The 24,544-nt window shown below is 31.6% G+C and overlaps 1 protein-coding gene and 1 pseudogene across 1 annotated transcript; both read right to left on the bottom strand.

Moving 5' to 3' along the window:
• Positions 1-609: 609 nt before the first annotated feature.
• On the bottom strand, positions 610-7,438 carry LOC120076250 (putative ABC1 protein At2g40090; annotated as a pseudogene).
• A 2,914-nt stretch (positions 7,439-10,352) lies between these two features.
• LOC120075062 (xyloglucan endotransglucosylase/hydrolase 2-like) lies at positions 10,353-17,088 on the bottom strand. Its single transcript, XM_039028216.2, has 3 exons — positions 16,517-17,088; positions 13,410-13,603; positions 10,353-10,952 (listed from the first exon to the last, which is right to left on the bottom strand). Exons 1-3 carry the CDS (start codon positions 16,778-16,780, stop codon positions 10,553-10,555), a joined length of 858 nt encoding a protein of 285 aa, XP_038884144.1. The 5' UTR covers positions 16,781-17,088; the 3' UTR covers positions 10,353-10,552.
• Positions 17,089-24,544: the final 7,456 nt, after the last annotated feature.

Genomic DNA, 24,544 nt, shown 5'->3' on the forward strand with positions numbered 1-24,544 from the left:
AACGTGATTCTAATCAAAAGAGATGAGTTAAGAAAAAAGCTTTATAAGACTACCACCTTGAGCACCCCACAAAAGGTTGAAAGAGGGCAATAAATTGGGGTGGCTTTTTGCCTTGAAATATACGACCCTGCCAAAAGAAAAAAGCATATGATAAGGAAATTCCCAAGGATAGAAACTATTTATCATATATACTTTATGTTTATGGTACCTAAACAGGCCTCCCTTTCAGCGAGTTGGACATTGTATTCATCAACCGTGTAGCCATCTTTTAATCTTCCTGAGGTTTGAAATAATAGAAAATGGTTTAACAGCAATAAACACATGTGTTTATGTACAAATGCACTTAAATATGTCATGATATGAAAATGTAAGGAATGAGAAAACATCCCTACACTTGTTTACAAGCAATTATTTTTTATAGGAATCAAGAGTACTTTCATTAGATCAAGGAAACCATCTTCCATTATTCCTTTTCTTAGAGAATCAACACTAGTTATTCAACTGAATTAGCAAGTGTACAACCACATTCCAAATTTAAGTATGTAACTTACAATAGTTAGATTTTCTCAAAATAAACCCTAAATGCTAACTAACCTCGATTCTATCCTTTCCAAACCAAGAGCACAAGAAATAATCTTCTTTCCTCTCACCAGAGTGGTAGGTGTAAAGAATGATGTAAAAGTCTCCACTATAAAATTACACGTGGTAATTTCCTAAGGAGCTCTGAGATTTGGGGGAAATACTCTGAAGCATACATCTGAGAAGAAAGAAAGGTCGAACGTCGTCAAATAGCCAGTTGAGAAGTCTACTAAGGTGACTGCAATCATTAGAACTTTCTCGAGGAGAGGAGAGCAAAGCTTGTGATAAGAATAAGTTACTTCATTTTAAAAGAGTTTTTCCGAACTTATAAAAATAATGATTGTCACCAAATAAGTAAAATAGTGTTTCAGGATAGGTTATAACACTGTGTAGGAGCATATATGAATTCCCTTTATTATCATTATTATTTGTTGGGGGCGGTATGTACCATCTAAGAGAAACTACCTGTAATTCTGAACGTTCATTGTCAGTTCCTTGAATGACTAAATGGTCAACTGCTGGGTCAATGACTCGATTCCAAGGTTTCATAGTAAGAATTCTAGCAAACAATGCATAAAGATCTTCCCCAACACTCAATTTCTTACTATGTTCCTTTATTGCTTCAACATCAGAAACATTAAAGCTTAACAGTAAGGAAGAGAAATGACATCAGATGGCAAGTGAAGACAGAGACATGCTAGCAACAAGAATACATTGAGACGACACTTCAATGAATTAAGAAGGAAATACCTTCCAAAGGACAACATAGTTAAATCTTATGTTGAAGTCAAGATCTTTGTACAGCCCATGGTCCAAAAGTACCAACTGTTGCTTCCTTTTGCTTGTGTGCTGACAGAACAAGAATTCACACATCAACATTAAAATTCTTTTATCTCATAAAGAACAGGCAAGGCTACAGATTGATATCTCAAGAAGTTATCTATAGGTTTTTTAACAAATAAATCGATCATTTAGTAAGAGCTCACCAAAGATGCTCATTCTATTAGAAGGTAAGGGACGGACAAGCAAGTTTGCAGCATAAGGGTCACAGTGCATAAATCCATGCTTATATATCATCTCAGAAAATGCATGACTAACCTATATAATAAGTTCGAGGTAATTTTATCAGCAAGTGATGTAAAACTCATATCATTGATTCATAATATGGTCAAGTAAGCAATTTCAAAAGATTTTAAAATAACATCTCAATGAATGGTCTGAATTCCTAAACCAGTAAAACATCTTCTGACTAGTCAGATACAATTGTAAATAAATAAATAGAAGTTTACAAACCACGTGAGCATATAGGATTATCAAGTGGGTAAAGAAAGGAACACTCAATGAACGAAGACAAAATATAAATAATGCTCATAAATAAACCTAATTTTCTTGAATAAACGAATGTGTAGTCTTACTAATTTTGTATCTTCTGATGGTTGAACCCCAAGCTTCTAAATGGCCTTAACATCATTTATTTGAGCGCCATCCATAAACTCCATGGTCAATAACTTTGAGGTACTTAAGTTCCAATATACCTTTGGAGCATACACATAGTTCGCAATATGAGGAGACAACTTTCGAAAATTATCCAAACATTTCCTGGCCTCGTTTAAGAAATCAAGTTCCTGAGGATGAGATAAAATTGTGTCAATAATGGAACTAACATAGATAGAAAGTAAAAGAAGAGGACCAAAAATATGGAGCAAATTCCAAATTCATAGGTTATACACTTATACTTGCTATTCGTGGAAGATTATTAAATAAAATTTTCAATCTAGTTTCACACATCAAAGTTCAAACTAAAATATGGGGGAGTCACTAGGCATATGATTAGTTGTTTAGCGAAGAGAATTTAATTCTAGTATCACAAAATTTTACCCAAGGAAAACTCACTAATGTTGTGCCAATGCAAAACAGTGACTGAAATACAAATTTTAGGACAGAACCCCTCATTTTCTAACCAAAGTAATTTGTGTTTGTTCGAAACAATTCCAATATCCTCATAGAATCTCTGATATTCTGATATAAAATAGGAGATCACCATGAATAGAAAGCTTACAAGTGGAATAGAAAGGGGGGAAAATCCAGTTAAGTTCCTAACCTTAAAAATAACCTTAATAACATGAGCATTAAGGAGAGGAAAATCAGATTCAATGTTGTGCAAAACAGAAAAGGCATATAATTTCATATTATTTTAAGCCCAATGAATTTGCCTATCAGAGATCAGTTTATGAAAGAACTTGGGAAAACACGTTGAATAAGATCTTAAGGGTTCTCAAGTATACATCTTCAGAAGGAAATCTACCTGATTTAGAATGAGAAGACTAACATGCGACCTAGCATTAAAGCATAATGGTAAGAGCAATCTGGAACAATCAAATTTTTAGGGGCTTAAATTCATGATCAGAAGCTAGCAAATAGGACATTGAAAATCCCATAGTTTCTTAAGTATAAATTTAACTATTGTAAAGTTAGTAATTAAACAACTTGGGGAAAAAAGGAAGAAAGTTCATCGACATCCATGTGAAAACTGAAGAATCACGAGAGAGAATTTCTCATGACATAAAAAGAGTACATATAATCAAACTTTCACTAACCTCATCAACCAACCACCTAAATCAAAACAAAAAAACATTCTTCATCGTAAGAGATCATATATCACCAAAAGTCTATGGAACAATATTATTGTTGCAGAACATTTTTCAAGATAAAGCAGACCTTTTCTTCATTCAGAGTATATAGATGCATGATTTATATGGGTTTTATATGGACAGAATGCATTCATCAACAAACCCTTAACAAGGTCATAAGATTTTCTAGAACATTACCTATAATCAACAAAAGAAAAAAGTCGATATAGGGTGTTCACAATTAATGCAACATTAGCATGATCTACAGCTGCAGTATCAGTCATATGAGTGTGCTACACCTGAATATAAAGGGACCATAGTTAAACAAAATTGACCCTCAAAAGTCAAATCAATATAAATACATGTGAATTCAAGTTCAAATTTATTGAGTACAACAAGACCTTCACAACAACTTTTTGCCCATCATGGGTACGAGCAACATGCACTTGTGCAAGGGAAGCACTGGCTATTGGATCATGATTAAATTCAAAAAAGATCTGCACATGAGAAGGCTTGCTTCATGAGACAAATTTCGTTTACAATAAAATAATGGTGTTAAGTCAATAACAATGAGATTATATGAAACAGGATACAAAAAACAGAAGTGCCAACTCATATGTAACAGTAACACAATCAAGATAATCAGCTTCTGTCAGATTGCAAAAGTAATCTCCATTCAACAGAATGAATGTATAATCTGATTATATGAAACAGGTTTAGCTAAGTAAATATACCTTATCTAGTGTCATGCAAAGCTCTTTCTTGAACACTTCACACACTTGATTGTACGGGGATACTAGACATTTGTTCAACATATATTCTCTCATTATCTGGACATATTCTTGGGGCACCAAATACTCCTGCATCAGAAATGAGGTAAGGTAAATTAAGAACTGCAGGCCCATCTTCTTTTTCATCACATGCTCAGAGATGTGGATAGAAGGCGTACCAATTGACCAATATGTTGACCAAGCTTGATATATATTCCTCCATTTTTTAAGCATAATTCTTGAATTCTACGTACAGATCTAAGGTGAACTTCATGCTTAACTTTTTCCCTCTCATCACTCCCTTTGGGCAATCTCCACAGTGAATATTCGTAATCTAGAAAGAGAAGAGTGATGCCAGTTCAAAAAAACAGATTCAGGGATCTGGTCATTCGTATAAATCTAAATTTTACATCTCTGAACATATTGGAATTCAACCCTTGAACAAATTACTCAAATCTCACGAAGTTAATGCCAATAATTGACAGAAATAGCCAATTTAAACATATTCTTCCAAGAAAAACAAATAGATCTCAAGAGTTGATATCAATAGATATAGCCAATTACATATCTCCAGCTCTTCTAACTCCATATAAACCATCTCTCTTAGTTTTATACTTTGTAATAACTTGAGATTCTCACTTCTTTCCAAATATATTCTCCTCAATAAACCAAATACAAACAAGTAGAGAAATTTAGTAAACAACAGAAGAAATAACAGAAGATACAAACTGAGTGACAGTTGAAAAACAAAGATGTAAAGTCCGAAATTCTTGTAGTGTTTGATCCTGTAAGCATATCATTTTATTTCAACTAAGTATAATAGATATTCTATCGCTGAAATTCTCGACACTTACATATTATACAATGCATGTATAAGAACCATTCAATGGAAAGATTAGCTTAGAGACTCTAAAACAACACAATCAGTATATCCTAAAGTTATTATCCCTTTCACGTACTACCAAACTTCTCCTGAACTGTGACTTTCTGTAAAGACAAATTAATAGCTAAAGCACGACCTTCATAAAGTGCAATAAGAAAAATATACAAGAATGTCCCAAAAGTTTTGATTATCCACCACATCATTACCAAGATCCGAACTACAGAAAACTATGGCCAACAAGATCAAGACTATATAGGAAAAAGTTAAATGTTTTGAACACCCCTTAGAAAAAGAACATGGGCACAGAACAATCTTGTACTATAGATTGATATAGTTCTAATTAAATGTATGTTATTTATAAAAGTAATAATGAATCAAGTTCAAATGTTTTGGATGACAAGAGTTGTAACCCAATAGAGTAAACAACAAGGTCTGCAAGCACGTGAAGCAAAGCCATAAAGAAAAACCAAAAAATAAACTTTTTCACCCTCAATGACGTAGCAGAATCTTTGATGTCATTTTAACCAAATATCACCTACTCTATAATAAAAAAAAATCATGAAAGTGTTACACAAAGTTAAAATTTTACTTTTCATTCTCTCAATAGCCAAATAAGCTAAAAAAACATGAAGACTGAAAAATAAAGCTATACACAAAAACAAACTTGTGAATTAACACGTATATCATAAGTTGTTGTAAGGCACATACAAGCATTTTAAGGGAGAAAAATAACAAAACAATATGTAGAGAATTATATCCATTGACTCTTAAAATGCTTGCATATAACAACAAATACAAAAGCACATGTAACTAAAAGGACACTAGGAATTAATACTATCAGTTATATATGAAGCATATCTAGATACAAGTATTTATAAGATCATTTTTTTACCACTCAATCCTTACATGAACCCCTCCCAAAACCACAAAAGAATGTATACTTTCCCCTCCAATAAGCAAACATACCAAGTAGCTTATCAATATTACACAACACAAATAATAATAAGTAAACAACTATCAAAGCCAAAAACTAGCATTGATAGCATCAGAAACAAGTGATGTGTGCCCTAAATATTTTAACACCCCAATCTCAGCACCTTCGAATTGATTCAATATAAGTTGTGTTAATATAAGCAATTTATAAATAGCGAAAGAAATGAACTCAACCCATAAATTTTTTAATTGATTTTTATTATCTTAGCATCCTCAAGAATCTAAAATTTGGCTAGGGCCTTACATCAGTTAACCACTGTAAAAAATCTAGTTTATCACAACAATGATACTCAACAGGATTTTGACAAACAAAAATAAAATAATGGCATTCGATAGAGCTAAACTAAAGCCATAATACAACCACTGAAGCTAAACGACTAACCAACTTCTTAGTTGAGTCAGATGGTAAAAGAAACCTTCTATTCATCCATGACACTTTTTCCCAGTTGACACATTAATTAGATTGGATGTTTGAAAAGATTCTATTTTTATGGTTTATCATGTAGCTTTCAATAAAACAAATTTTTGGTTTATTATGTGAAGGAAAGAGAGATGAATCATCAAGACCTGATATTGCTGGGGTTAGAATACCATCCCCAATAATCATTGAAGTGCCCATCAGAACCAACAACAATATAAGAGTTTTCAAGGATGATCTCTTCTCTAGAGTCTCTTTGATATGTAAGATCCTTTCCAACTTTGGCATGGGTAGTTTAAGCTTAAAACTTGAGATATGTTCATCAGCTGGCTCGAATCACATACGAGTAGCTTATCATGTGTTCGTCAGGATGCTGAGAAGGGTTGAGAGAATTCCCCACATACAAGCTCGGATCACATAATAAAAATTCAAAGTATGCCAAAACATAAGCATAAGAATGTGAAAGAGGAAATGAGGAAATTAGCATTCAAAATCTAAAACTCACATGATCCAATGGCGACAAAAATGAATAATGCAAGAAGAATAGGGCCAACAGGGTAGTCCTTTCCCTTCTTTGTAGTAGTCTCAGGTACAACCCCTCTTCAAAATATTCTTCTTGAACCTTTCCACCTTCCTATCCTCAAGATGAGTGATGTCATCTATAAAACTCATCAATCAAATCAAATCAAATCATAAATCGAAAAATCTGCAACACCAACAACATGATCCAAGAGATTGAAAAGAACTGCCTGATCAAAAGTTAAACTACAAGCTTTACAAGTCCAAGAAAATATGAAATAATCACTAGTTTATCATTAGTTGAGGCTTATAAAACAAGCAAAAAAAGGAGGCATTTTATTGTGAAAAAAAGGGAGAACAGTTAGTTAGAGATACAATAGAGCCCTTATTCTTCTTCCAAATAGCTACCTAATAAAATAACGTTTCAACTTAAAATCTGATTTAAAAAAGAAAAAAGAAAAGAGAGTTTTATAGTTGACGGAAGAACCTGGATGTCGTTGGGCAAGTTCTTCGCTGTGAGAACTCGGAATTGCGACTCAGTCTCCGGAATCGGTCTCGGCTCAAAGAGAAAACAAAAGGGAGTTTTATAGTTAGACGGTCTGGTGACCTCAAACCTCCTTGCTCTGCCGACTAAACACACCGCCATTTTTGAATTATGTAACTCGATCTTCATCTTCTCCATAATGGACGGTCTGGTGTCCTCTAGGAGGCTGAGTCGAGGAAAGACCAAATGAAGAAGAATCGTGAGTGGGAGTATTGGATTAGCGAGGCCGTTGAAACGTAGCACCAACGATGAAGGATTGAAGCGCGCAAAAGTGGAAAATGGAATCTCAAGGACGGTGGTGGCAGAGAAAAAGACGATGAGAGAGAGAGGATTTAGAATGAGAAAGAGGAGACGACAATCGATCGTGGTTAGGGTTTGTGAGGATGGAAAGAAGTGTTTACGGTTTATAAGCGAGAAATGAAAAAAATCAGGTGGGGGGGTTTAAAAAAAGTGGATCTTTAATGTCGGTTTTAAACCGACATTAAAGGTATATCTACAATGTTGGTTTAAAACCGACATTAAAGATCTGTTTTTTTTATAAAAAAAAAAAAAAACAAAAACGACATTATACATCCAATTTCACTTTTTCTAACAGACATTAAAGTCTAAAATTTTTGTAGTGCATGAATTAGCGACAAACAGCTGCTGCAACTACAATTTGCGGACAGTGCCCTACTCGACCAAGACGCACGACGTCAATGAGAAAAGGACTTGACGGTGACAGATCGCGTGGAGGCTGCCGATGACCTAGCTGTAGAGTGAGAGAAAGAGAGTGAGGATCGACTGAGGGAAGGAGAAGAGGGAGAAGACCACCTCCTAGGGATTCGTGCAGCTTAAATGGCTTAAGTGGTTTAAATGGCTTCCTTTATTTTTAATATACATATAATTAATTTAAGTGAAAACCCTAATTGACTAGTCAAAGTCAAGTTGTCTTTTTTTTTACATATACATTAAATATATATATTCGTCTCCTCTTTTTTTTTTTAACTTTGGTCTTCCCTCCAAAATAAAATCAAACTCCTAACACTTTTATCATAATAAATTTTCTACCAAAGAAAATCAAACTCTTATCAATTTAATTTAAATTCATTAACTTATCAATTTAGCTCTATAAATCAAGATTAGAAAAACGTAATATACCAATTTAAGATAATTAATTTAAATTTACCTAAAACTCGAGATGTTATATTTCAACATGCTTTGTTTCACTCACATGCTTCTTAGAAAAATTTCCAAGAGGTCACCCAATATAAGATTGTTCCAAGCTAAGTACACTTAACTTTGGAGTTCGTGTAATTGAATCATCGAAAAGTAAGGTATACCTTGTTAGTATATGTAATGTAGTGATTTTTTATTCTTTTAAGCCTTTTTAACTATACTTTCATGTCCCTAAAGTCCCTCTATTTCGAATGTGATATTGATTCACTCATGTACTCCTCCTAAACTCAGACGTCTTAACGGCGATAGCGAGATGACAAAATATCAAGTAGTGATAGGAGGGGAAAGCTGAAAGGGTTTAGGGAGGAAGAAGATGGGAGATCAAAAATGGGGAAATGGGTTTGTGGGATGTGATTCAGAAGCTGAGAGGGTTTAGGGAGGAAGAAGGTGGGAGATGATTATTCATGATATAGCCTTGAGGCGAAAAACACATGCTAACATGCTAACATACTAACATGCAACAACCAACAATCAATCTTGTCGCTTGTTCGGTACGTCTAATCGCCATTACCTAAAAGAAAAGTTAAAAGAAAAGGTACAACCTCGCTATCGAAGTCAAATATGCAAACACATACATATCATATGCATTTTGATACTCAATGCTCCATTTGGTAATTATTTTGTTTTTGGTCTTTGTTTTTAAAAATTAAGTCTATGGATACTGCTTCCACCCCCAATTTTCTTCTTTTATTATCTACTTTTCACCAATAGTTTAAAAAACCAAGTCAAATTTTAAGAAAATAAGAGTAGGCTTCAAAAAGTTGTTTCTATTTTTAGAATTTGGCTAAGAATTCAACCATGGTACTTAACAAAGATACAAATCATTGAAAGAAATGTGGATAAAAATATACTTAATTTTCAAAAATAAAAACAAAAAACTAAATAATTACCAAACGGGACTTAAACTAATGGATCCCAAACCATTTCTTCATTGAATACTAATTGGACCTAAACAATTTCTTCATTAAATACTTTTCATTTTGGCCATACTGTGCCAAAAGTGACCATATTACCGTTCTTCATCTTAAATGTGACCATATTGTCATTTGAAAAAAAAAAAAAATCGTACTATCATTTTAAGTGTGACCACTTTGTCACTTTTCATCAAAAATTAAATTTGAAAACATTTATGCAGTCATACAAATCATGCATGAGGTCCTTTTGTGTCGAGTACATTTAAGATTTAGGTCAAATTCTAAGAGAAAAAAGCTTGAGTTTTTCTAAATTACGATGTTGAAAAAGATAAAATCAATCTTTTTTTTTTTTAAATAGAAGATGTTATAATCTCTCATCTTAAACATAGCTCAATTAATTAAAGCATAAATCCCTCGATCAAAAAGTTTAGTTACATGTGAATAAGAAAAAAAAAAAGTTTAAAAGATTTGGTATAGCGATTGCCTAGGACAATAATTACTTTCACGGTAAAAATAACTATTTTTTTCTAAAAAGATATTTATCACATGATAAATTTTAATCGTGATTGGATGGCTTCACAAATCTAAAACAACTTGCACATAAATATTTTCCTCAAACTATTTACAGAAATAGCAAAAAAATATTGATAGACATTGATAGACTTTTATTTGTAGTTTCCATAGACGCTAATAAACTTCTATCAGTTTCTATTTCTACACGACTTCTATTAACCTAACTCAAAGAATATTAAAATTTTGTTATTTTGTATAAATAATTTATTTATATTTCTATTTTTGAAAATTTTTCAATATTTTATTATTAGCAGTACCAGAAACATGTTATCGTTGATGGGAATTTATCAGAAATATATAAAACGAGAATATAACAAAAGTTTTATTTGATATTATATGATAGTGAAGAAAATTACAGCAACATTTGTACAGAGAATACAGCAAAGGACCATGAAGCTTCATAGACCTCACCTGACCCAGAAAGGGAAAAAGAAGGAATAGATTGAAAAGAAGAAATCCCTAATTAATAAAGCTCCTCTCCAAAACATGTTTTGGATTTAGATTATGGATCTCATTGGAACTTAGATGAGTGATTACACTCAGGAGGAAGGCCCTGGGGGAAGCGCTTGAGATCCGTACAGTAATTGTAGATCATGAAGTACTTTTGGACCCACCGGAGGCGGCGGCGGCCGAAGGCATCGAGCTGGTAGGTCTGGGCGGTAGCGGAGCCGGAGAAGGAGGACCGAGATTTGGAGCAGTCGGCGGTGGTGCAGGTGGTGGCGTTGAAGTTGCGGTAATATGCAGTGAAAGGAGCTTTGGTCCAGTCGGTTTTGATGAGGCCGCCTCTGGTGGCCCAGTCGTCGGCGTTCCAAAGGGAAGAGTAGATTCTCATTGGCTGAGTCTTGGGAAACGGTACGCCCATTGCTTCCGCATTTCTGAATTCTCTTATTGGATAGTTGTCCACTGAGAATCTACATAACCCAACCAACAAACTTCAATTAGAAATGTTCCATTTTACCACAAAGTTGAGTCTCGTAGGCCCGTCCCGAACGGGATGGGATTCTTCTTCGATTAGGCAGAGAATGGGAGAGGGAGTGGAGGAGAAAAATTCTCCCGTAAGCTAAGACGAAGAATACATTTCCCGTCCCCGCTCCCGACTCTGCCCCTGTCCCGTTCCTCGTCCTTGTCCGGAATAGCTTCTACATATTTAGTATAGTTATCTAATGTTATGTTGTTATTATTATTATATAAATATACATTTAAATTTCAAATTTGATTGTTTATTAAGAAAGGTAATAAATATGTTTAAATTGAATCTTTAAATTTAAATTATATATGTGAATAATTTGATTTATTTTTATTTCTTTCTACTAACAAAATAATTAGCTTTTTTAGGTCAAAATTTGAGTAATTTATCTTTAAATTTAAATTTTCATATAAAACTAACCATAATAAACAATTTAGTATAAAGTTAATTATTTAATTAAAATTTACTCACGTTAGTGATTAAATTAATTGACTTTTTTTCCAAAAAAAAAATAATGGAGAAAAATTCCTTGCGGAGAACCCGATCCCCACGAATTCCCCTACAGGGAATTCCGCCCCAATCCGTGAATTTCACGGGGATAGATAATGAAATGGGGAGTGGGGAAGGAAATGGCATCCCGGCCCAGCCCCGTGGACATCTCTACCTATAACTAAATAATAATCACACGTCTATATTTCTATTGATATTTTTACATTTTTATAATTGTGAATCAACACACGATAATGGAAGCGACATTTTCGTTATGTAGTACAAAATTAGTTTAATGACTACTTTAGCCATTGTACTTTTGACTTTCATTCATTTTGTTCTCCTCTACTTTTGAAATGTTTATTTTTGGTCCATATGGTTTATATTGGTTCATCTACTTTCAAAATGTTCATCTTGGTCCCTTTACTTTCAACTTTGGCTCATTTTAATCCTTCGACTTTGAGAAAATAACCATTTTAATTATATAAAAATGAAAATGAATGGATCCAAATAGTCACTTTTTAAGAGTATAAAGACCCAAATGAACTAAAGTTAAAAATACAAGAATCAAAATGAACAATTTTAAAATACAGGGGTCAAATTAAACCAAAGTACCAAAATAATGAAAATAAAAAATTCAATGACCAAAGTAATATTTATACCTTATATTTTGTCGATTCTCGACATTTCCCTAAGATTTCTGTCGAGGTTGTGAAGTTTATAATTATATTTCATTATTCTCTTTTTTAACATTCTAAATCTTTTTTATTTACTAAACTTTGAAGATAACAAGTTGAAAAAAAAAATCTTTTCCTTTTTCCGCCTAAAGTTAGTAAATTGAATCATCTTCAAACCTCCAAAACCTAAACATAAAATTCTAATGTAATTCACATGTATTTTTTACCCTTTTTTTGCCTTTACTTTATTTTACTGTACGGAAATTAAGTAAAAGTTTTCCAAAACCATTAAAAGAAAGGTAATTATTTTAAATGGAAAATGTCTATCATTTAAATATTTTAGTTTAAAATGAAATAATAAATAGTAAAATTGTGACAAAGAATAAAAAAATGATGAATGTAAAACAGTAAAAATTGTAGTAAATAGTGAAAATTGTACTAAATGGAATTTTGAAATAGTGTTGATTATATCTAATTGGAGACTACAAAATTAGGATTTGCAAAATTTCTCACGGGGACCCGCCCCGATCCAGTTTGACCGAGGATGGTTCAAACTGGAGACCTCTTTAGGGTCCCCAAACCAGGGACGAAGCGGGGATGGGGAGGGTGTTCCCACCCCGTCCCCGACCCTGAGCGCACCCCGATTAAATTTTTAAATATTTTTTCTATATATATAATTAGATTTTTAAATACTCTATATATATTAGGTATTTAACTTTCTTAGTTTTTAATTTAGCCCAATATAAGTCCAACTAAAGTGTCCAAGTCCAAACCAAAGATAATTTTACAAAAAATTAAAAAAAAAAAAGTCCCCATGGGAAAATAAAAGGGAAAATGGGGAATGGGTCCTTGCAGGGACTCGTTTCCTCGACAGACCTATCCCCGTCCTTGCCTTGAAATGGGGGGATGGAGACAAAATCCCCTATCGGGGACGGAGACTGGGAACCCTCCCTTGCCCCGCCCCGACCCCGTTGTCAACCCTATACAATATAATATTTATTGTAGCAAGAAGTGGTTATTATAGTTTTAAAATAGTTCTTGCCCCAAAAGTACCCTAAGTTTATAGTATTTAGTTTTAAAGACAGTATACTATTATTGAATTTTAAGAGAAATAAATAATCATCTAATCGTATTTTAGTACGAAAATATTTCCATATTTTGATAGTTTTACTTTTTGACCATACTTGCAAGTGAGTAAAAAAAGAAAAGGTAAAAAGTGGAGAGTGTGAGCTTACATAATTTGTTGGGGATTCCAAATGATAGAGTAAGTGTGGAAGTTTTTGGTGGGATCAAACCAAAGGTAGAATTGTTGTTCTCTATTTCCCTTTCCTTGAGTGAACACATTTGTATGGAGAATGTAAGGGTCACCACTTAAGTTTCCCAAAAATTCAAAGTCAATTTCATCATGGCTTGGCCCTTGAGAAGACAACTGCCCAAACAAAAAAATAAAAACTCATCCAATCAATTCACTATTTTTCCATCTTTTCATTTCATCACTTTTTTGGACAAAAGAATCCCAAAAAGTCATAATGCCTTGTGAATCAACAGTTCCAATATGATTTACCTAATCACATCTCTCAAATTCTTTTTCATATAATCTCAAATTGTTACTAGCTATGACTCTCCTTCATTTGTCATTTTCCTATTGATTTTTGTTTTTGTTTATGTAGATTTAGCGCAATTCATGGATTAATCATAATTGTGTTTATAAAAACCATATGTAATTTTTTTTAACAATAAAATAAATTAAATTTGACCTCTTTTCATAATTATACATCAGATCATTTCTAAATTTCTAATTAAGTTAAAAAACACTTTTGTTCGAATCTAAGCATTTAGTCTCGGATCTTTGATTTATACATTTATAATTTAATTTTTGTATTTTCAAATTTTCAATAATTAAGATTCAATGTAACCATTCCGTTTTTTTGTTTTTGATTTTTAAAAATTAAACTTATTTTCTCACATTTTCTAACAATGGTTTGCATATTTTTTTACTACAGCGGTTGAATTCTCAGCCAAATTTAAAAAATAAAAGCACTTCAAAAACTACTTTTTTAAATTTTCAACTTTTAACTTGATTTTTGAAAATATTGGTAAAAAGTAGACCATAAATGAAGAAATCTAGAGGTGGTAGAAGTATTTGTAGGCTTAATTTTAAAAGACTAAAAACCAAAAACCAAATGGTTACCAAATGAGACTTTAGTAATCGAAGTTTAGCATTAACAATTTAGTTCATATATTTTCAAATTGTAATAATTTGGTCCATCTACTTTTCAATTTGTAACATTTTAGTTCCTATCATTAAAAATCTCATCAAAGCTAATTGTCAATTTTGGATCTGTAATGACTTTGTTTTTATAATTTATAAACAGACTTGACCCTTTTATAAGTTTATCAATCTACATGTGCAATAATTTTTTTAATCTCTAATACTATTTTCTTGATAGAGACACTAAATTGTTACAAGTTATGAACTACAAAGACTAAATTGGTACTTATTAACGTTTGAGAACTAATTGATACTTATTAAAGCATAAAGATTAAATTGACACAAATTTGAAAATAAATTATTACTTCAATCAAAGTTCACAGATAGAAATGGACGGGAACCCCATTTTTATTTAGGTTTTTATAAGTGTAAAAAGTATAAAAAATATTTTTTAATGTTTTTTTGAGCCCAAACAAAAAGAATAGATAAAGATACACAAACTATCATGGCAATTTTATAATTATTTTATATTCTTTTAAAAAGACAATAATTTATCTTACTCTTAAACTTTTCAAGCCGATTTAAGAAAAAAAATGAGTTTCTTTTAAGAAATATAAATAAACTTATAACTTTATATGATACTTGGAAAATATATATTTTAAAAAAAAAGATTCCTAGAAAAGTGTAGTAATTTGAAAATTAATATGCAGACAAAATTAAGTTTAAATATCACTATCTATTCTACTTTTAAATAATTTATATTTTCTCCTTCAAACTTTAAATGTATCTATAAATATATAGTTTATGTCTTTACTATATTATCCACCTCCCAACTACTCAATCCTAATTAACCATTCGTTTTATGTTCGGTTAAAATATTATCTGTCTTCCTTTAAAAAAATATTTTTAAATTTTGTACTGTGAGACTCGTTGGATTTTAGTATATGTCAAATCCAATTTAGTCCCTATATTCTTTAAAAGAATTAAATGTAATCTATCAAAATTTATTAAATTATATATATATATATATATATATATATATATATATTTGTTATCTTAACAAACTTATTTGCATCTCGATTAATCTTACCGACAATTCGTTACAATATTTGGGTGTCAAAAAAATTCGTAAGATATTAAATCCTTAATAGGTGGTCACCATAGATTGAACACAATAGGCAAGAAAATAAATTATATAAATATATTTCAATAATAAAAAAATAATAAATAAGAAAAAAATCAATAACAAATTAGAAAAGAGGATAAACTTTTGAAAATAGAAGAACTAAAATTAGACATCGAAAGAAATTGAACATGACTAAGTATAAGACCAAAATAGTATTTTAACCTTTAATCTCAATACATAGCCACATATTACTGCATCGAATATTCAAACATGATTCAATTTTTCACTCACATACAAATACTCATGCACCTATATTCAATATCGTGTTATTTATTTTATAAAAAAATGAATTTTTAAAAAATAGAAGCTTAAAAACTTTCAAAATAAATTTAAAACTTCTTCAACCATATTTAGAGTGATTTTTAATGATTTTAATTATCTTAAATTAATTAAAAGCGTAAAACAAAAACATTAAAGGTGTGTTAAGTTTAGCTTTTCAAATATTTATTTTTTTACAAAAAAAATCATTTCGAAAAAAATTGAACTGTTTGACAAGATATATCAAAAATAGCGTTTGAAACATTTCTAATGTATATTTTAAATCGTTTTTATCAAAAGAGTTTAAATAAAAATAACTTTTTTGAAAAATAAATTTTCCAATAAATCTAAAGAGACTCTAAATTGATTAAAAATATATTCTCAAAAATGAGATTTTCAAAAATAGAAAAATAACAAAAATTATTACCAAAAATAACAAAAATTTAATATTTTTTTATAGAGGTTGATATCTATTTGTGTTTCTTTTGTTATTTCTATCAATAATTTGACTTTTTTTATATCTGTAAAAAAATTTCTCCTCAAAATAATTTTGAATACGACAAAAGTCACAGACATACTATCCAAAGGCAGAGCCCAAGTATCTAAAATGAAGTATAGAAAGAAAAAGGATAAGAGAAGATGTGGAATATTATTGGTTTGTTAAGAAAGGAAAGAAGAGTACATACATAGTAGGCGGTGACGGTGCCGGCGGAGTTACCGGCGACGAGCTTAAGCTGCATATCAATCCGGCCAAAAAGGTAGGTTTTTTTGGACTGAAAACCCGACCCAGAAACCTTATCTAAAGACAAAGAAAGAAGACGACCGGAATTGAAAATTTTAGCTCTTTCTCCACCCCAAGTAATCTCAAAATCCTCATAAAAGCTTCCCCCATAAACCCCCACAACCAGCCACAAAAATGGCCACCACTTCACGGCGGAGCCACCACCCATGTCGTCGGAGCGCCGCCTAGGAGAGAGAAAAAAAGAAGGTGGAGAGAGAGAGAGAGAGAGAGAGAGAGAGATGGGATTATACTGTTTGAGGAATGGAGAAAAGGAATTATATTTATAAGAGAGATGAGTGTAATGAAGAAAGGTGTGGGGGACGCGTGAAGGAGCTGCCAGCTCGGTACTCAGATGACAGACCTTCTAAAGTACGTTCTAACCTTTTGCTTTTAAGCTCTTTTACTATACAAATGCCCATATATATTTTTATTCTTTGGTTTTTTTTCCTTCCTATTTTCTTTTTCTAGTATTCTTTTTTAGCTTCAATTTTTAAGATTCCGTCTCAACTATTTGTGTCCTTTGTTAGACGATGTAATATTAAATTTAACAATTTTTTTTTGAGTTTTTGAAAATTTTACTTGTTTTCTCGCCATTTCTCTACACCATAAGTTTTCATATTTCTTTAATAGTAATTGAATTTTTTAGCCAAATTTCAAAAACTAAATATAAGCTTTCTGATAAATATAGGGTTGTTTTCAAATATAGAAAAATAAGTCAACTACTTTACAATTATAACAAATTGTAACTGATAGACAATATCTATCACTGACACCAATAAATGCTATCTATCACTAACAGATATTGACATTTTGCTATATTTGAAAATATTTTCAACAATATTTAAAACATAACTTGAAGCATAATTTGTGACTAAGGATTCAAAAAAAAAAGATGTAAAAAACATATTACAAAAATTTTGAAAAAAAACACATAAAACTAAAAGGGGATTTTCAAAAATAGAAAAATAAAGGAAACTATTTACACAAAATAGTAAAATTTAATCTTCTTTGATAGAGGTTGATAGAGGCTAATAGATATTTATCATTGATACTATATGATAGACGTTAATAGAAGTCTATCAGTATTTTTTATTATTATTATTTCTTTAAATAATTTGACATTTTTTCTATCCGTGAAAATTTTCCAAACTAAAACTTGGAATCATTTTTGATCAATTTTTCAGGTCCCATGGCTAAAATATTTTGATGGAAAATTTTCCACAATATTATCCCCTACTAAAGAGAATCTAGGAAGGGAAGGTATCCATGATGATCTTTTGAGTGATTTTTGTAGGACACATAGAGACAGCAACTGGCCATCTCAACCCATCTTGTATGGAAGTGCTCGATTGTCAAGGGCTTATGAACCCGATTCCTTGTTACAAATATTGATATCCTTTATGATGACAGGATGGTGCGGAATAATGACGGTCACTAGTGTTGGATTCTAAAAAGATGCTTAGGGTAAGAGATTGGCAAAGTCATTATCATTATCTGACTAATTTCAGAAGTGCATAACAAGATTCTATTCTAGAGACTTTTGATTGATTTTTGATTCCGTCAATCACCTTATTGATAAGCATTTGTATGAGCGTTTGATGGTTTGTGTAGATTGTGTTGGTAAAGACATTGTTGAAACCCAAGCTTCAAATCTCTTGCTCGATGTACGTTGTTGGATGGTTCCCTCCCCAAGATTTATTTGGAAACTGAAGTCCAATGCCACTTGGATCCTGCCACTCATTTTGGGGGACTAGGATGAGTAATTCGAGATCATTAAGGGTGTATTCGTCTTGTAGTACTTCGACACACATTTCTAATCGTAGCATGGTCAAAGTCTTCTTACTCCTTGAGGTTCAGACGTCATGGAGAGGCGTTTTTCAAGTAACTTATGACATATTTTAGTCAAATTAATCTAAATATTTTGGAGGTGGTCAAGTTGTTTAATAACCATGATATGAATTCCACAGAAGTCTCTTTAATTCTTTATCGATGAGGCTAAGGCTATGGCGCAGGTTTTGGATAAAATTCATTTTCTCATGTTCGCCATTCTCACATAAATTTGAGAGAAATGATTTGGATGAACAAGTTTCCACGTCAATCACTTTTTATTAACCTAGCTAATAAGTATTAGATTAGAATTAAGTCATTCTCATCTTTATTTAATTTCAAATATGTGACTATTTAAAGAAAAGTATTGCTATCTTAATTAGTAAAGCTATACTCATTTCCTCCAATTTAGTACGTACCCATCATCTTATTTTAGGGAATAAATGGAAATATTAATGACAATTATTTTGTGACCTATGGGAAGTGGGCCTACGTGTAGGGCCCAACTAAGTTCAAAATTTTATAATTTGAATTAATTTTTAAAATAAAGATTTTATTTATTTTACAATTTTAAGGGATAAAAACAAGAGGGTGTTGGGTGGATGCCAACGGGTTTTGGCATGGGAGAATAAAGGTCGGAAGTAAATGAGGTCTGGACCACAAATCATTCTTATATTGTCGAATAGGAACTCGACAGCTGGCAGCATGGCTCCCCATTGGTCACTTCCTTTGCTTCCAAATTGTGAGGCAATTTCACTTCATTTTAGACCATGCTTTCTTTCCTTATCTGGGATATGTATATAGTCTAGGTAAAGAATTTGTATCAGACACGTATCAGATATCGATACTTCCAGATACTTCTCAGATACGTATCTGACGAACGATTTGATGTATCTATTTTTACGCTTACTATTCTTAAAGAAAAAAGACAAACAACTCATTTAATCTTTTTCAATCTAAAACTAGACAACCTATTTTTTTAAGGAAGAGAAAATATCTCTTCAATGTATCCGTATCCTCATTTTTTAGCAATATATATAAAAATAATATATAAAAAATGACGTATCATTCAACGTATCTGTATCTTAATTTTTTAGAAATTGATGAATCGGCGAATCCAATCATATCCGAATCGTGTAGCCGTATTCGTGTTTGTGCTTCATAGCTTATAATTTTATGCTTGGTCCACAAATACATCAATAAGTTGATGGTTCTTAAGACTGTTGAACTTTTTTTTAAAAAAAATAATAAAAGAATCTTGTGAAAAAAATTCGTAAATCTTAAAAACTATTGAGTTGGTGAAAATTTTGATAAATAGAAAATTGAAAATTTTAAGAGATTAAGGGTGTGTTTGGAATATATTTTCAAGTGTATAATTTAAAAAATAAGTGATTTAAAAAAAAATTGAAGTGTTTGGCAACCACTCAATATAGCTTTTGGAATGCATTTTAAATGGTTTTGATAAAAATGTTTAAATAAAAATGAGTTTTTCGAAAAATATTTTTTTCTTAAGTCAATCAAAACAAGCCTTAAATATTGTTTAAATTTAGAAACTTACTCATTTTTTTAAAATTCACTGATATATTAGTTACAAAATAATTAAAAGTTTAAGAAGTAACTTAAGTTAAGAGGTTTGAGTCTCCCTCAATTTTATGTACTTTATATATATATATAACATAGAATTACGATTACTAACTTTGTGGTTAATATGCCTTCAAACCCCTTCTAGACATAAGCTCAAGCCTCACTCATTACATTTTTTTAAATTATATAAAATCCCATCAACAAGATTTTTGGATCCAATTAAACACAAATATAAAATTCAAAATTAACCGAAAACTTATTTTATGATGAAATTACAATTTTAACCTTATTAATGGTGATGACTTAATTGAAAAGATATAAAAATCAAATTAAAAAATCAAATTAAGAAAAATATCAAAATTAATATTTTTAAAAAATAATATCACATTACAATATGAAAATTAATATTTTAAAAAATCAAATTAAGAAAAACTATAATTTATATATTTTGTTTATATTTCATTTTATGAAACACATTACAATTATGCTTATTTATTTATTAATCTTTACATAATACTTAATCAAATTTAGATCATATTTTGTGTTGAGTAAATCAGGACAAAAAAAACTCTCCTTCTTTGCACCTGCTCAACGATAAATTTGAAATTTAGGAAGATATGATCGATAAAAACGTAGAATCTAGCACCGATGTGATATTTTACCACATTGTCTCTGATGTCTAAGTCAATAAAGACTTGGATCTTTTCCACAATGTAAGAGTTTTGGGCATGAGAATCCACTTCCTTCTTCTAGGACCATTATGTTGTATCTATAGACTAGCTGAACTTGGGTATTCTCCTTCTCCTCTCGGGATTTATTGCCTCAAATATCTTATCTTTCCTCAATATTTTGTATTGAGTTGCGGGTGTGCAAATTGCACACCCTTGAACCAAATTGGTGACCCTCAATCTCATACTTTGGTCAAGTAGAGGGTTGCTCTCACGGGACCTCGACTTGCGACTCATCTGACCCAAAGCCCCTTTGAACCTTGGGTCGAGTATTTTAGTTTCGAGTCTTGGTTTTTGTCCCATTCATGTTATTCAAGTACTCATGAATTAGTCTAAATCTTTTGAAGTCTTAAATCTATCCATAATATTTTATGCATTGCAAAACTTTATGAAAAGTCTGTTGGGAATATCTTAAAACTCGCAGTTGGTAAATGTTGAAAACATATTCTATTTATCAATAAAGTCTTATCGAGTATTTCATTCAATAAAATTGTTATTGATATTGCATTCTGTTATAAAAATCCAATAAGCGAATTCATGGCTATAATATACATACTTTAACTTTACGTGTGTTGGAATACAGAAACAGGCAGCGGAAGAAAACAAGATCATTAAACATTCTAATTCCTTAGTTTTTGGATTGCGAACAACTTATTCTACGATGAAATTACAATTTTAACCTTATTAATGGTGATGACTTAATTAAAAAAGATTTAATACATCAACAATGTCATTGGAACTTCGAGTCAAGAATAAATATAAAAAATATCACAAATTATCAACGAGAAATATCAAAACTAATATTTTTAAAAGTATCAAATTAAGAAAAAGTATATACTTAATTATTTACATATTTTTTTTGTATTTCATTTGATGAAACACATTACAATTATGCTTATTTATTTATTAATCTTTACATCATACTTAATCAAATTTAGATCATATTTTGTGTTGATGAGTAAATCAGGACAAGGAAGAACTCTCCTTATTCGCACACAAGTTAAGTCATACAAAATGAAGATCAAATAATGATCTAAGAGGTTTTGGCCCGATTTTAGCATAATTTATTTGATAATGATAATATTGCTCCCAAGTTATTGTATGTTAAAAATTTATAACATAATTGTGAAGGAACTCTATGGGGAAGAGAACCTTGAACGGAAACGAATCGACCAAATTCCATTTTTATTAAATATAAAATTTTACAATAAACAATAAACAAGATATGCATTTAATTATAAATTACAGCATGCTTTAAAAATGGTTTCAAGAAACCTCACCTTTGAAAAGCTTTCTTCACATTTTCCCTCGAACAGATCACAAACAACTTGAAGACTTTCTTCAAGATTAACCTTGAACAAGATTGAACATTACCATGAATATTTCTTTGGTATTCTCAGGATGAGAACTTAGGAGTGGTGGGCTCTGGCTATTTTGATTGTGAGGAAAAACTTAATGGAGATGAGGAAAGCTAGAGAACTCTTTCAAAAACTCAGACACACAGATCTCTTCTGTAGTTTTTCTTTTACTGTAAAAAATGTCCAACAACCTTAGCAAGCACTACAAGAAAAATGAGCTCCACCGATGCCTAAATCAATTGTCAGGAGCTTGGTCATCGGGAGACAGGGTGTCGGTGTCGCCCGATGCCGTAAAGCACCATCGAGAGTTCTTTGCCGTAAAGGCAGGAACTCCCGATGGCTTAAGTTACCCGTCGGGAGTTCCCTGACGATTATGACAATTCAAACTTAATTATATCATCTATAATTAAATCCCTCTATTAATTTGAACAATTCAAACTAATCCAAAAACTGATTCTCATTTAATCCTATTGAGCTACCAAGGGGACCTCATGGACCTATAGCTTAAAGCTCAAATGGTACATGAATAATTAATTAAACTCTTTAATTACTTATTCATCATCCGTTAACTATCGAGCACCCCCTAAAGACCGACAACTGCATTGTTCGCACTACAGATATATTTCTGTGTCCATTGAATATAACCGATCAATAGTATGATGACCCTTCACAAATTGCTCGTAAGTGCAGTTGGGTCAAATTACCGTTTTTCCCCTGTAGTTACATCTAACTTCTTAAGTACCACTGATCCCTCTAATGAACAATAGATCATAGTCCAACTATGACTAAACCCCACTCGAGCTAGGAGAGGGTATGGCGCCACATTGTTCAAGACCCAGAATCAGCCCTTAAGGGAGCAATTTATCTACTTACCTCTACTTTGAGGAAGGAGTGAATTCCATTTTGTGTAGCTGAGTTCCCAACTCCCCAATCAAACGAATCCCTAAAATGGTAGGCTTGTTGAGTCAGAAATCTGGCCACTCTCACCCATACAAATCAAAGGATCGTCCTCATAGGCAGGAGTTCACAACTCACTCAGGATTCAGGTCATGTTACCTATGGTCATCCTGGTGAAATGTAAGTCTTTATTATGAATGACGTTATATAACGAGACTAAAAATTTTGTGGTCTAGTCTTATACAAACTCCTTATTATAGAATATCCCCGCTCGCATGTCTATATATGAATGATCAGGATCAGATCATTTGTAGCACTTTACAACAATTGTAACACCTACAATACGAGCCATACTCGCAGTGTCACCAGAATAAGGTACCCAGCCTTATACATCTACTACAAACCATTTACGTTATCATTTAAACATGATCCAACCGTATGTCGCTACATACATGTTTAAGTTACAAAGATAACCTTAGATGTTAGATTATTGGTTTGTGGTTAATGCAACTAAAATATCATATATTTTATAGACAATGAATAAAATATCATATATTTTATTAAAACATAATGAGTTTGTTCAACAATGTTTACAAACTATAGGACCCTATGAGATTTAGGACATCAACCCCAACAAATTGAAAGGATGTCCTCCATGAATCTTAACATCAACCTCAATACTACCAATAGAAGGATCCCTTAGATCAAACTATGTTTGAAATTCAAATGAGAATGATTTGAAGAATGTAGATAATATAGAGGCTCTAAGTTTCAGTATTCATCATTTTTTCGAGAAAGTTATCCCCATGTATAGATCATTGTGTAAATAAATCAATATAACAACAAAAACCATAATAACTTGAATGACTATAGTAATTACTATGAGATAATGCATGATTACTATTGTTAAAGACATATTGACCATATTCATATTGACTGTCCAAACACATCCCCTCCATACTTGAGACAAGTGAGTCAACATCAATCTAAGCATAATCATGTGTGGATGTTCTACTAATGAAGGGATTTCCTATTGCTCCAATTTCTAGTACACCAACATTATGGTCATGGTTGGAGTTTTGTGTGACATGCGTGAATTGAGGTTCTCAAGTGAAGGGTCTAATTCCAAATTTAATTTATTTTATTTGAAAATGAAAGCTTTGGATCGAAGTTTTGAGAAAAATTGAAAATTGGAAACGGTAGCACATTGGAAAAGCTTGATATTGAAAAAAGGGGGAAAAAACCTATATATTGAGTTAATCAGACGACATATAGAACGAAATATCCACGATATTTCTAGGATATTTCCATGATATATTCACAAAATTTCTGTGATACATCTACAAATTATCCAAAATTTAGTTGAGTTGCGAAAGATATTAGTTCAAAAAGATATATCACTAATATCGTCGATATATTGTGAAATTTGGAGAAAAAGATTTACTTCCCAATATCTCTATTGGATATGTAATTTTATGGATATATCGTGAATATATCGTCGATATACCAAGATATTTTCATCATTGTGTGTAGTTAACC

The sequence above is a fragment of the Benincasa hispida genome, chromosome 4, assembly GCF_027475165.1.
Source record: "Benincasa hispida cultivar pf3 chromosome 4, pf3_genome.v1.1, whole genome shotgun sequence".
NCBI classification, from domain to species: domain Eukaryota; kingdom Viridiplantae; phylum Streptophyta; class Magnoliopsida; order Cucurbitales; family Cucurbitaceae; genus Benincasa; species Benincasa hispida.

What these genes read in the sequence shown, in the direction of transcription:
- LOC120075062 (XM_039028216.2), bottom strand. Translation starts at nt 16,780, where the DNA reads ATGGGTGGTGGCTCCGCCGTGAAGTGGTGGCCATTTTTGTGGCTGGTT. An exon ending in GCACCGTCACCGCCTACTAT is followed by an intron (nt 13,604 to 16,516) that starts GTATGTACTCTT and finishes TTGTTTGGGCAG; the next exon opens with TTGTCTTCTCAAGGGCCAAG. An exon ending in TGGAATCCCCAACAAATTAT is followed by an intron (nt 10,953 to 13,409) that starts GTAAGCTCACAC and finishes TGGGTTATGTAG; the next exon opens with ATTCTCAGTGGACAACTATC.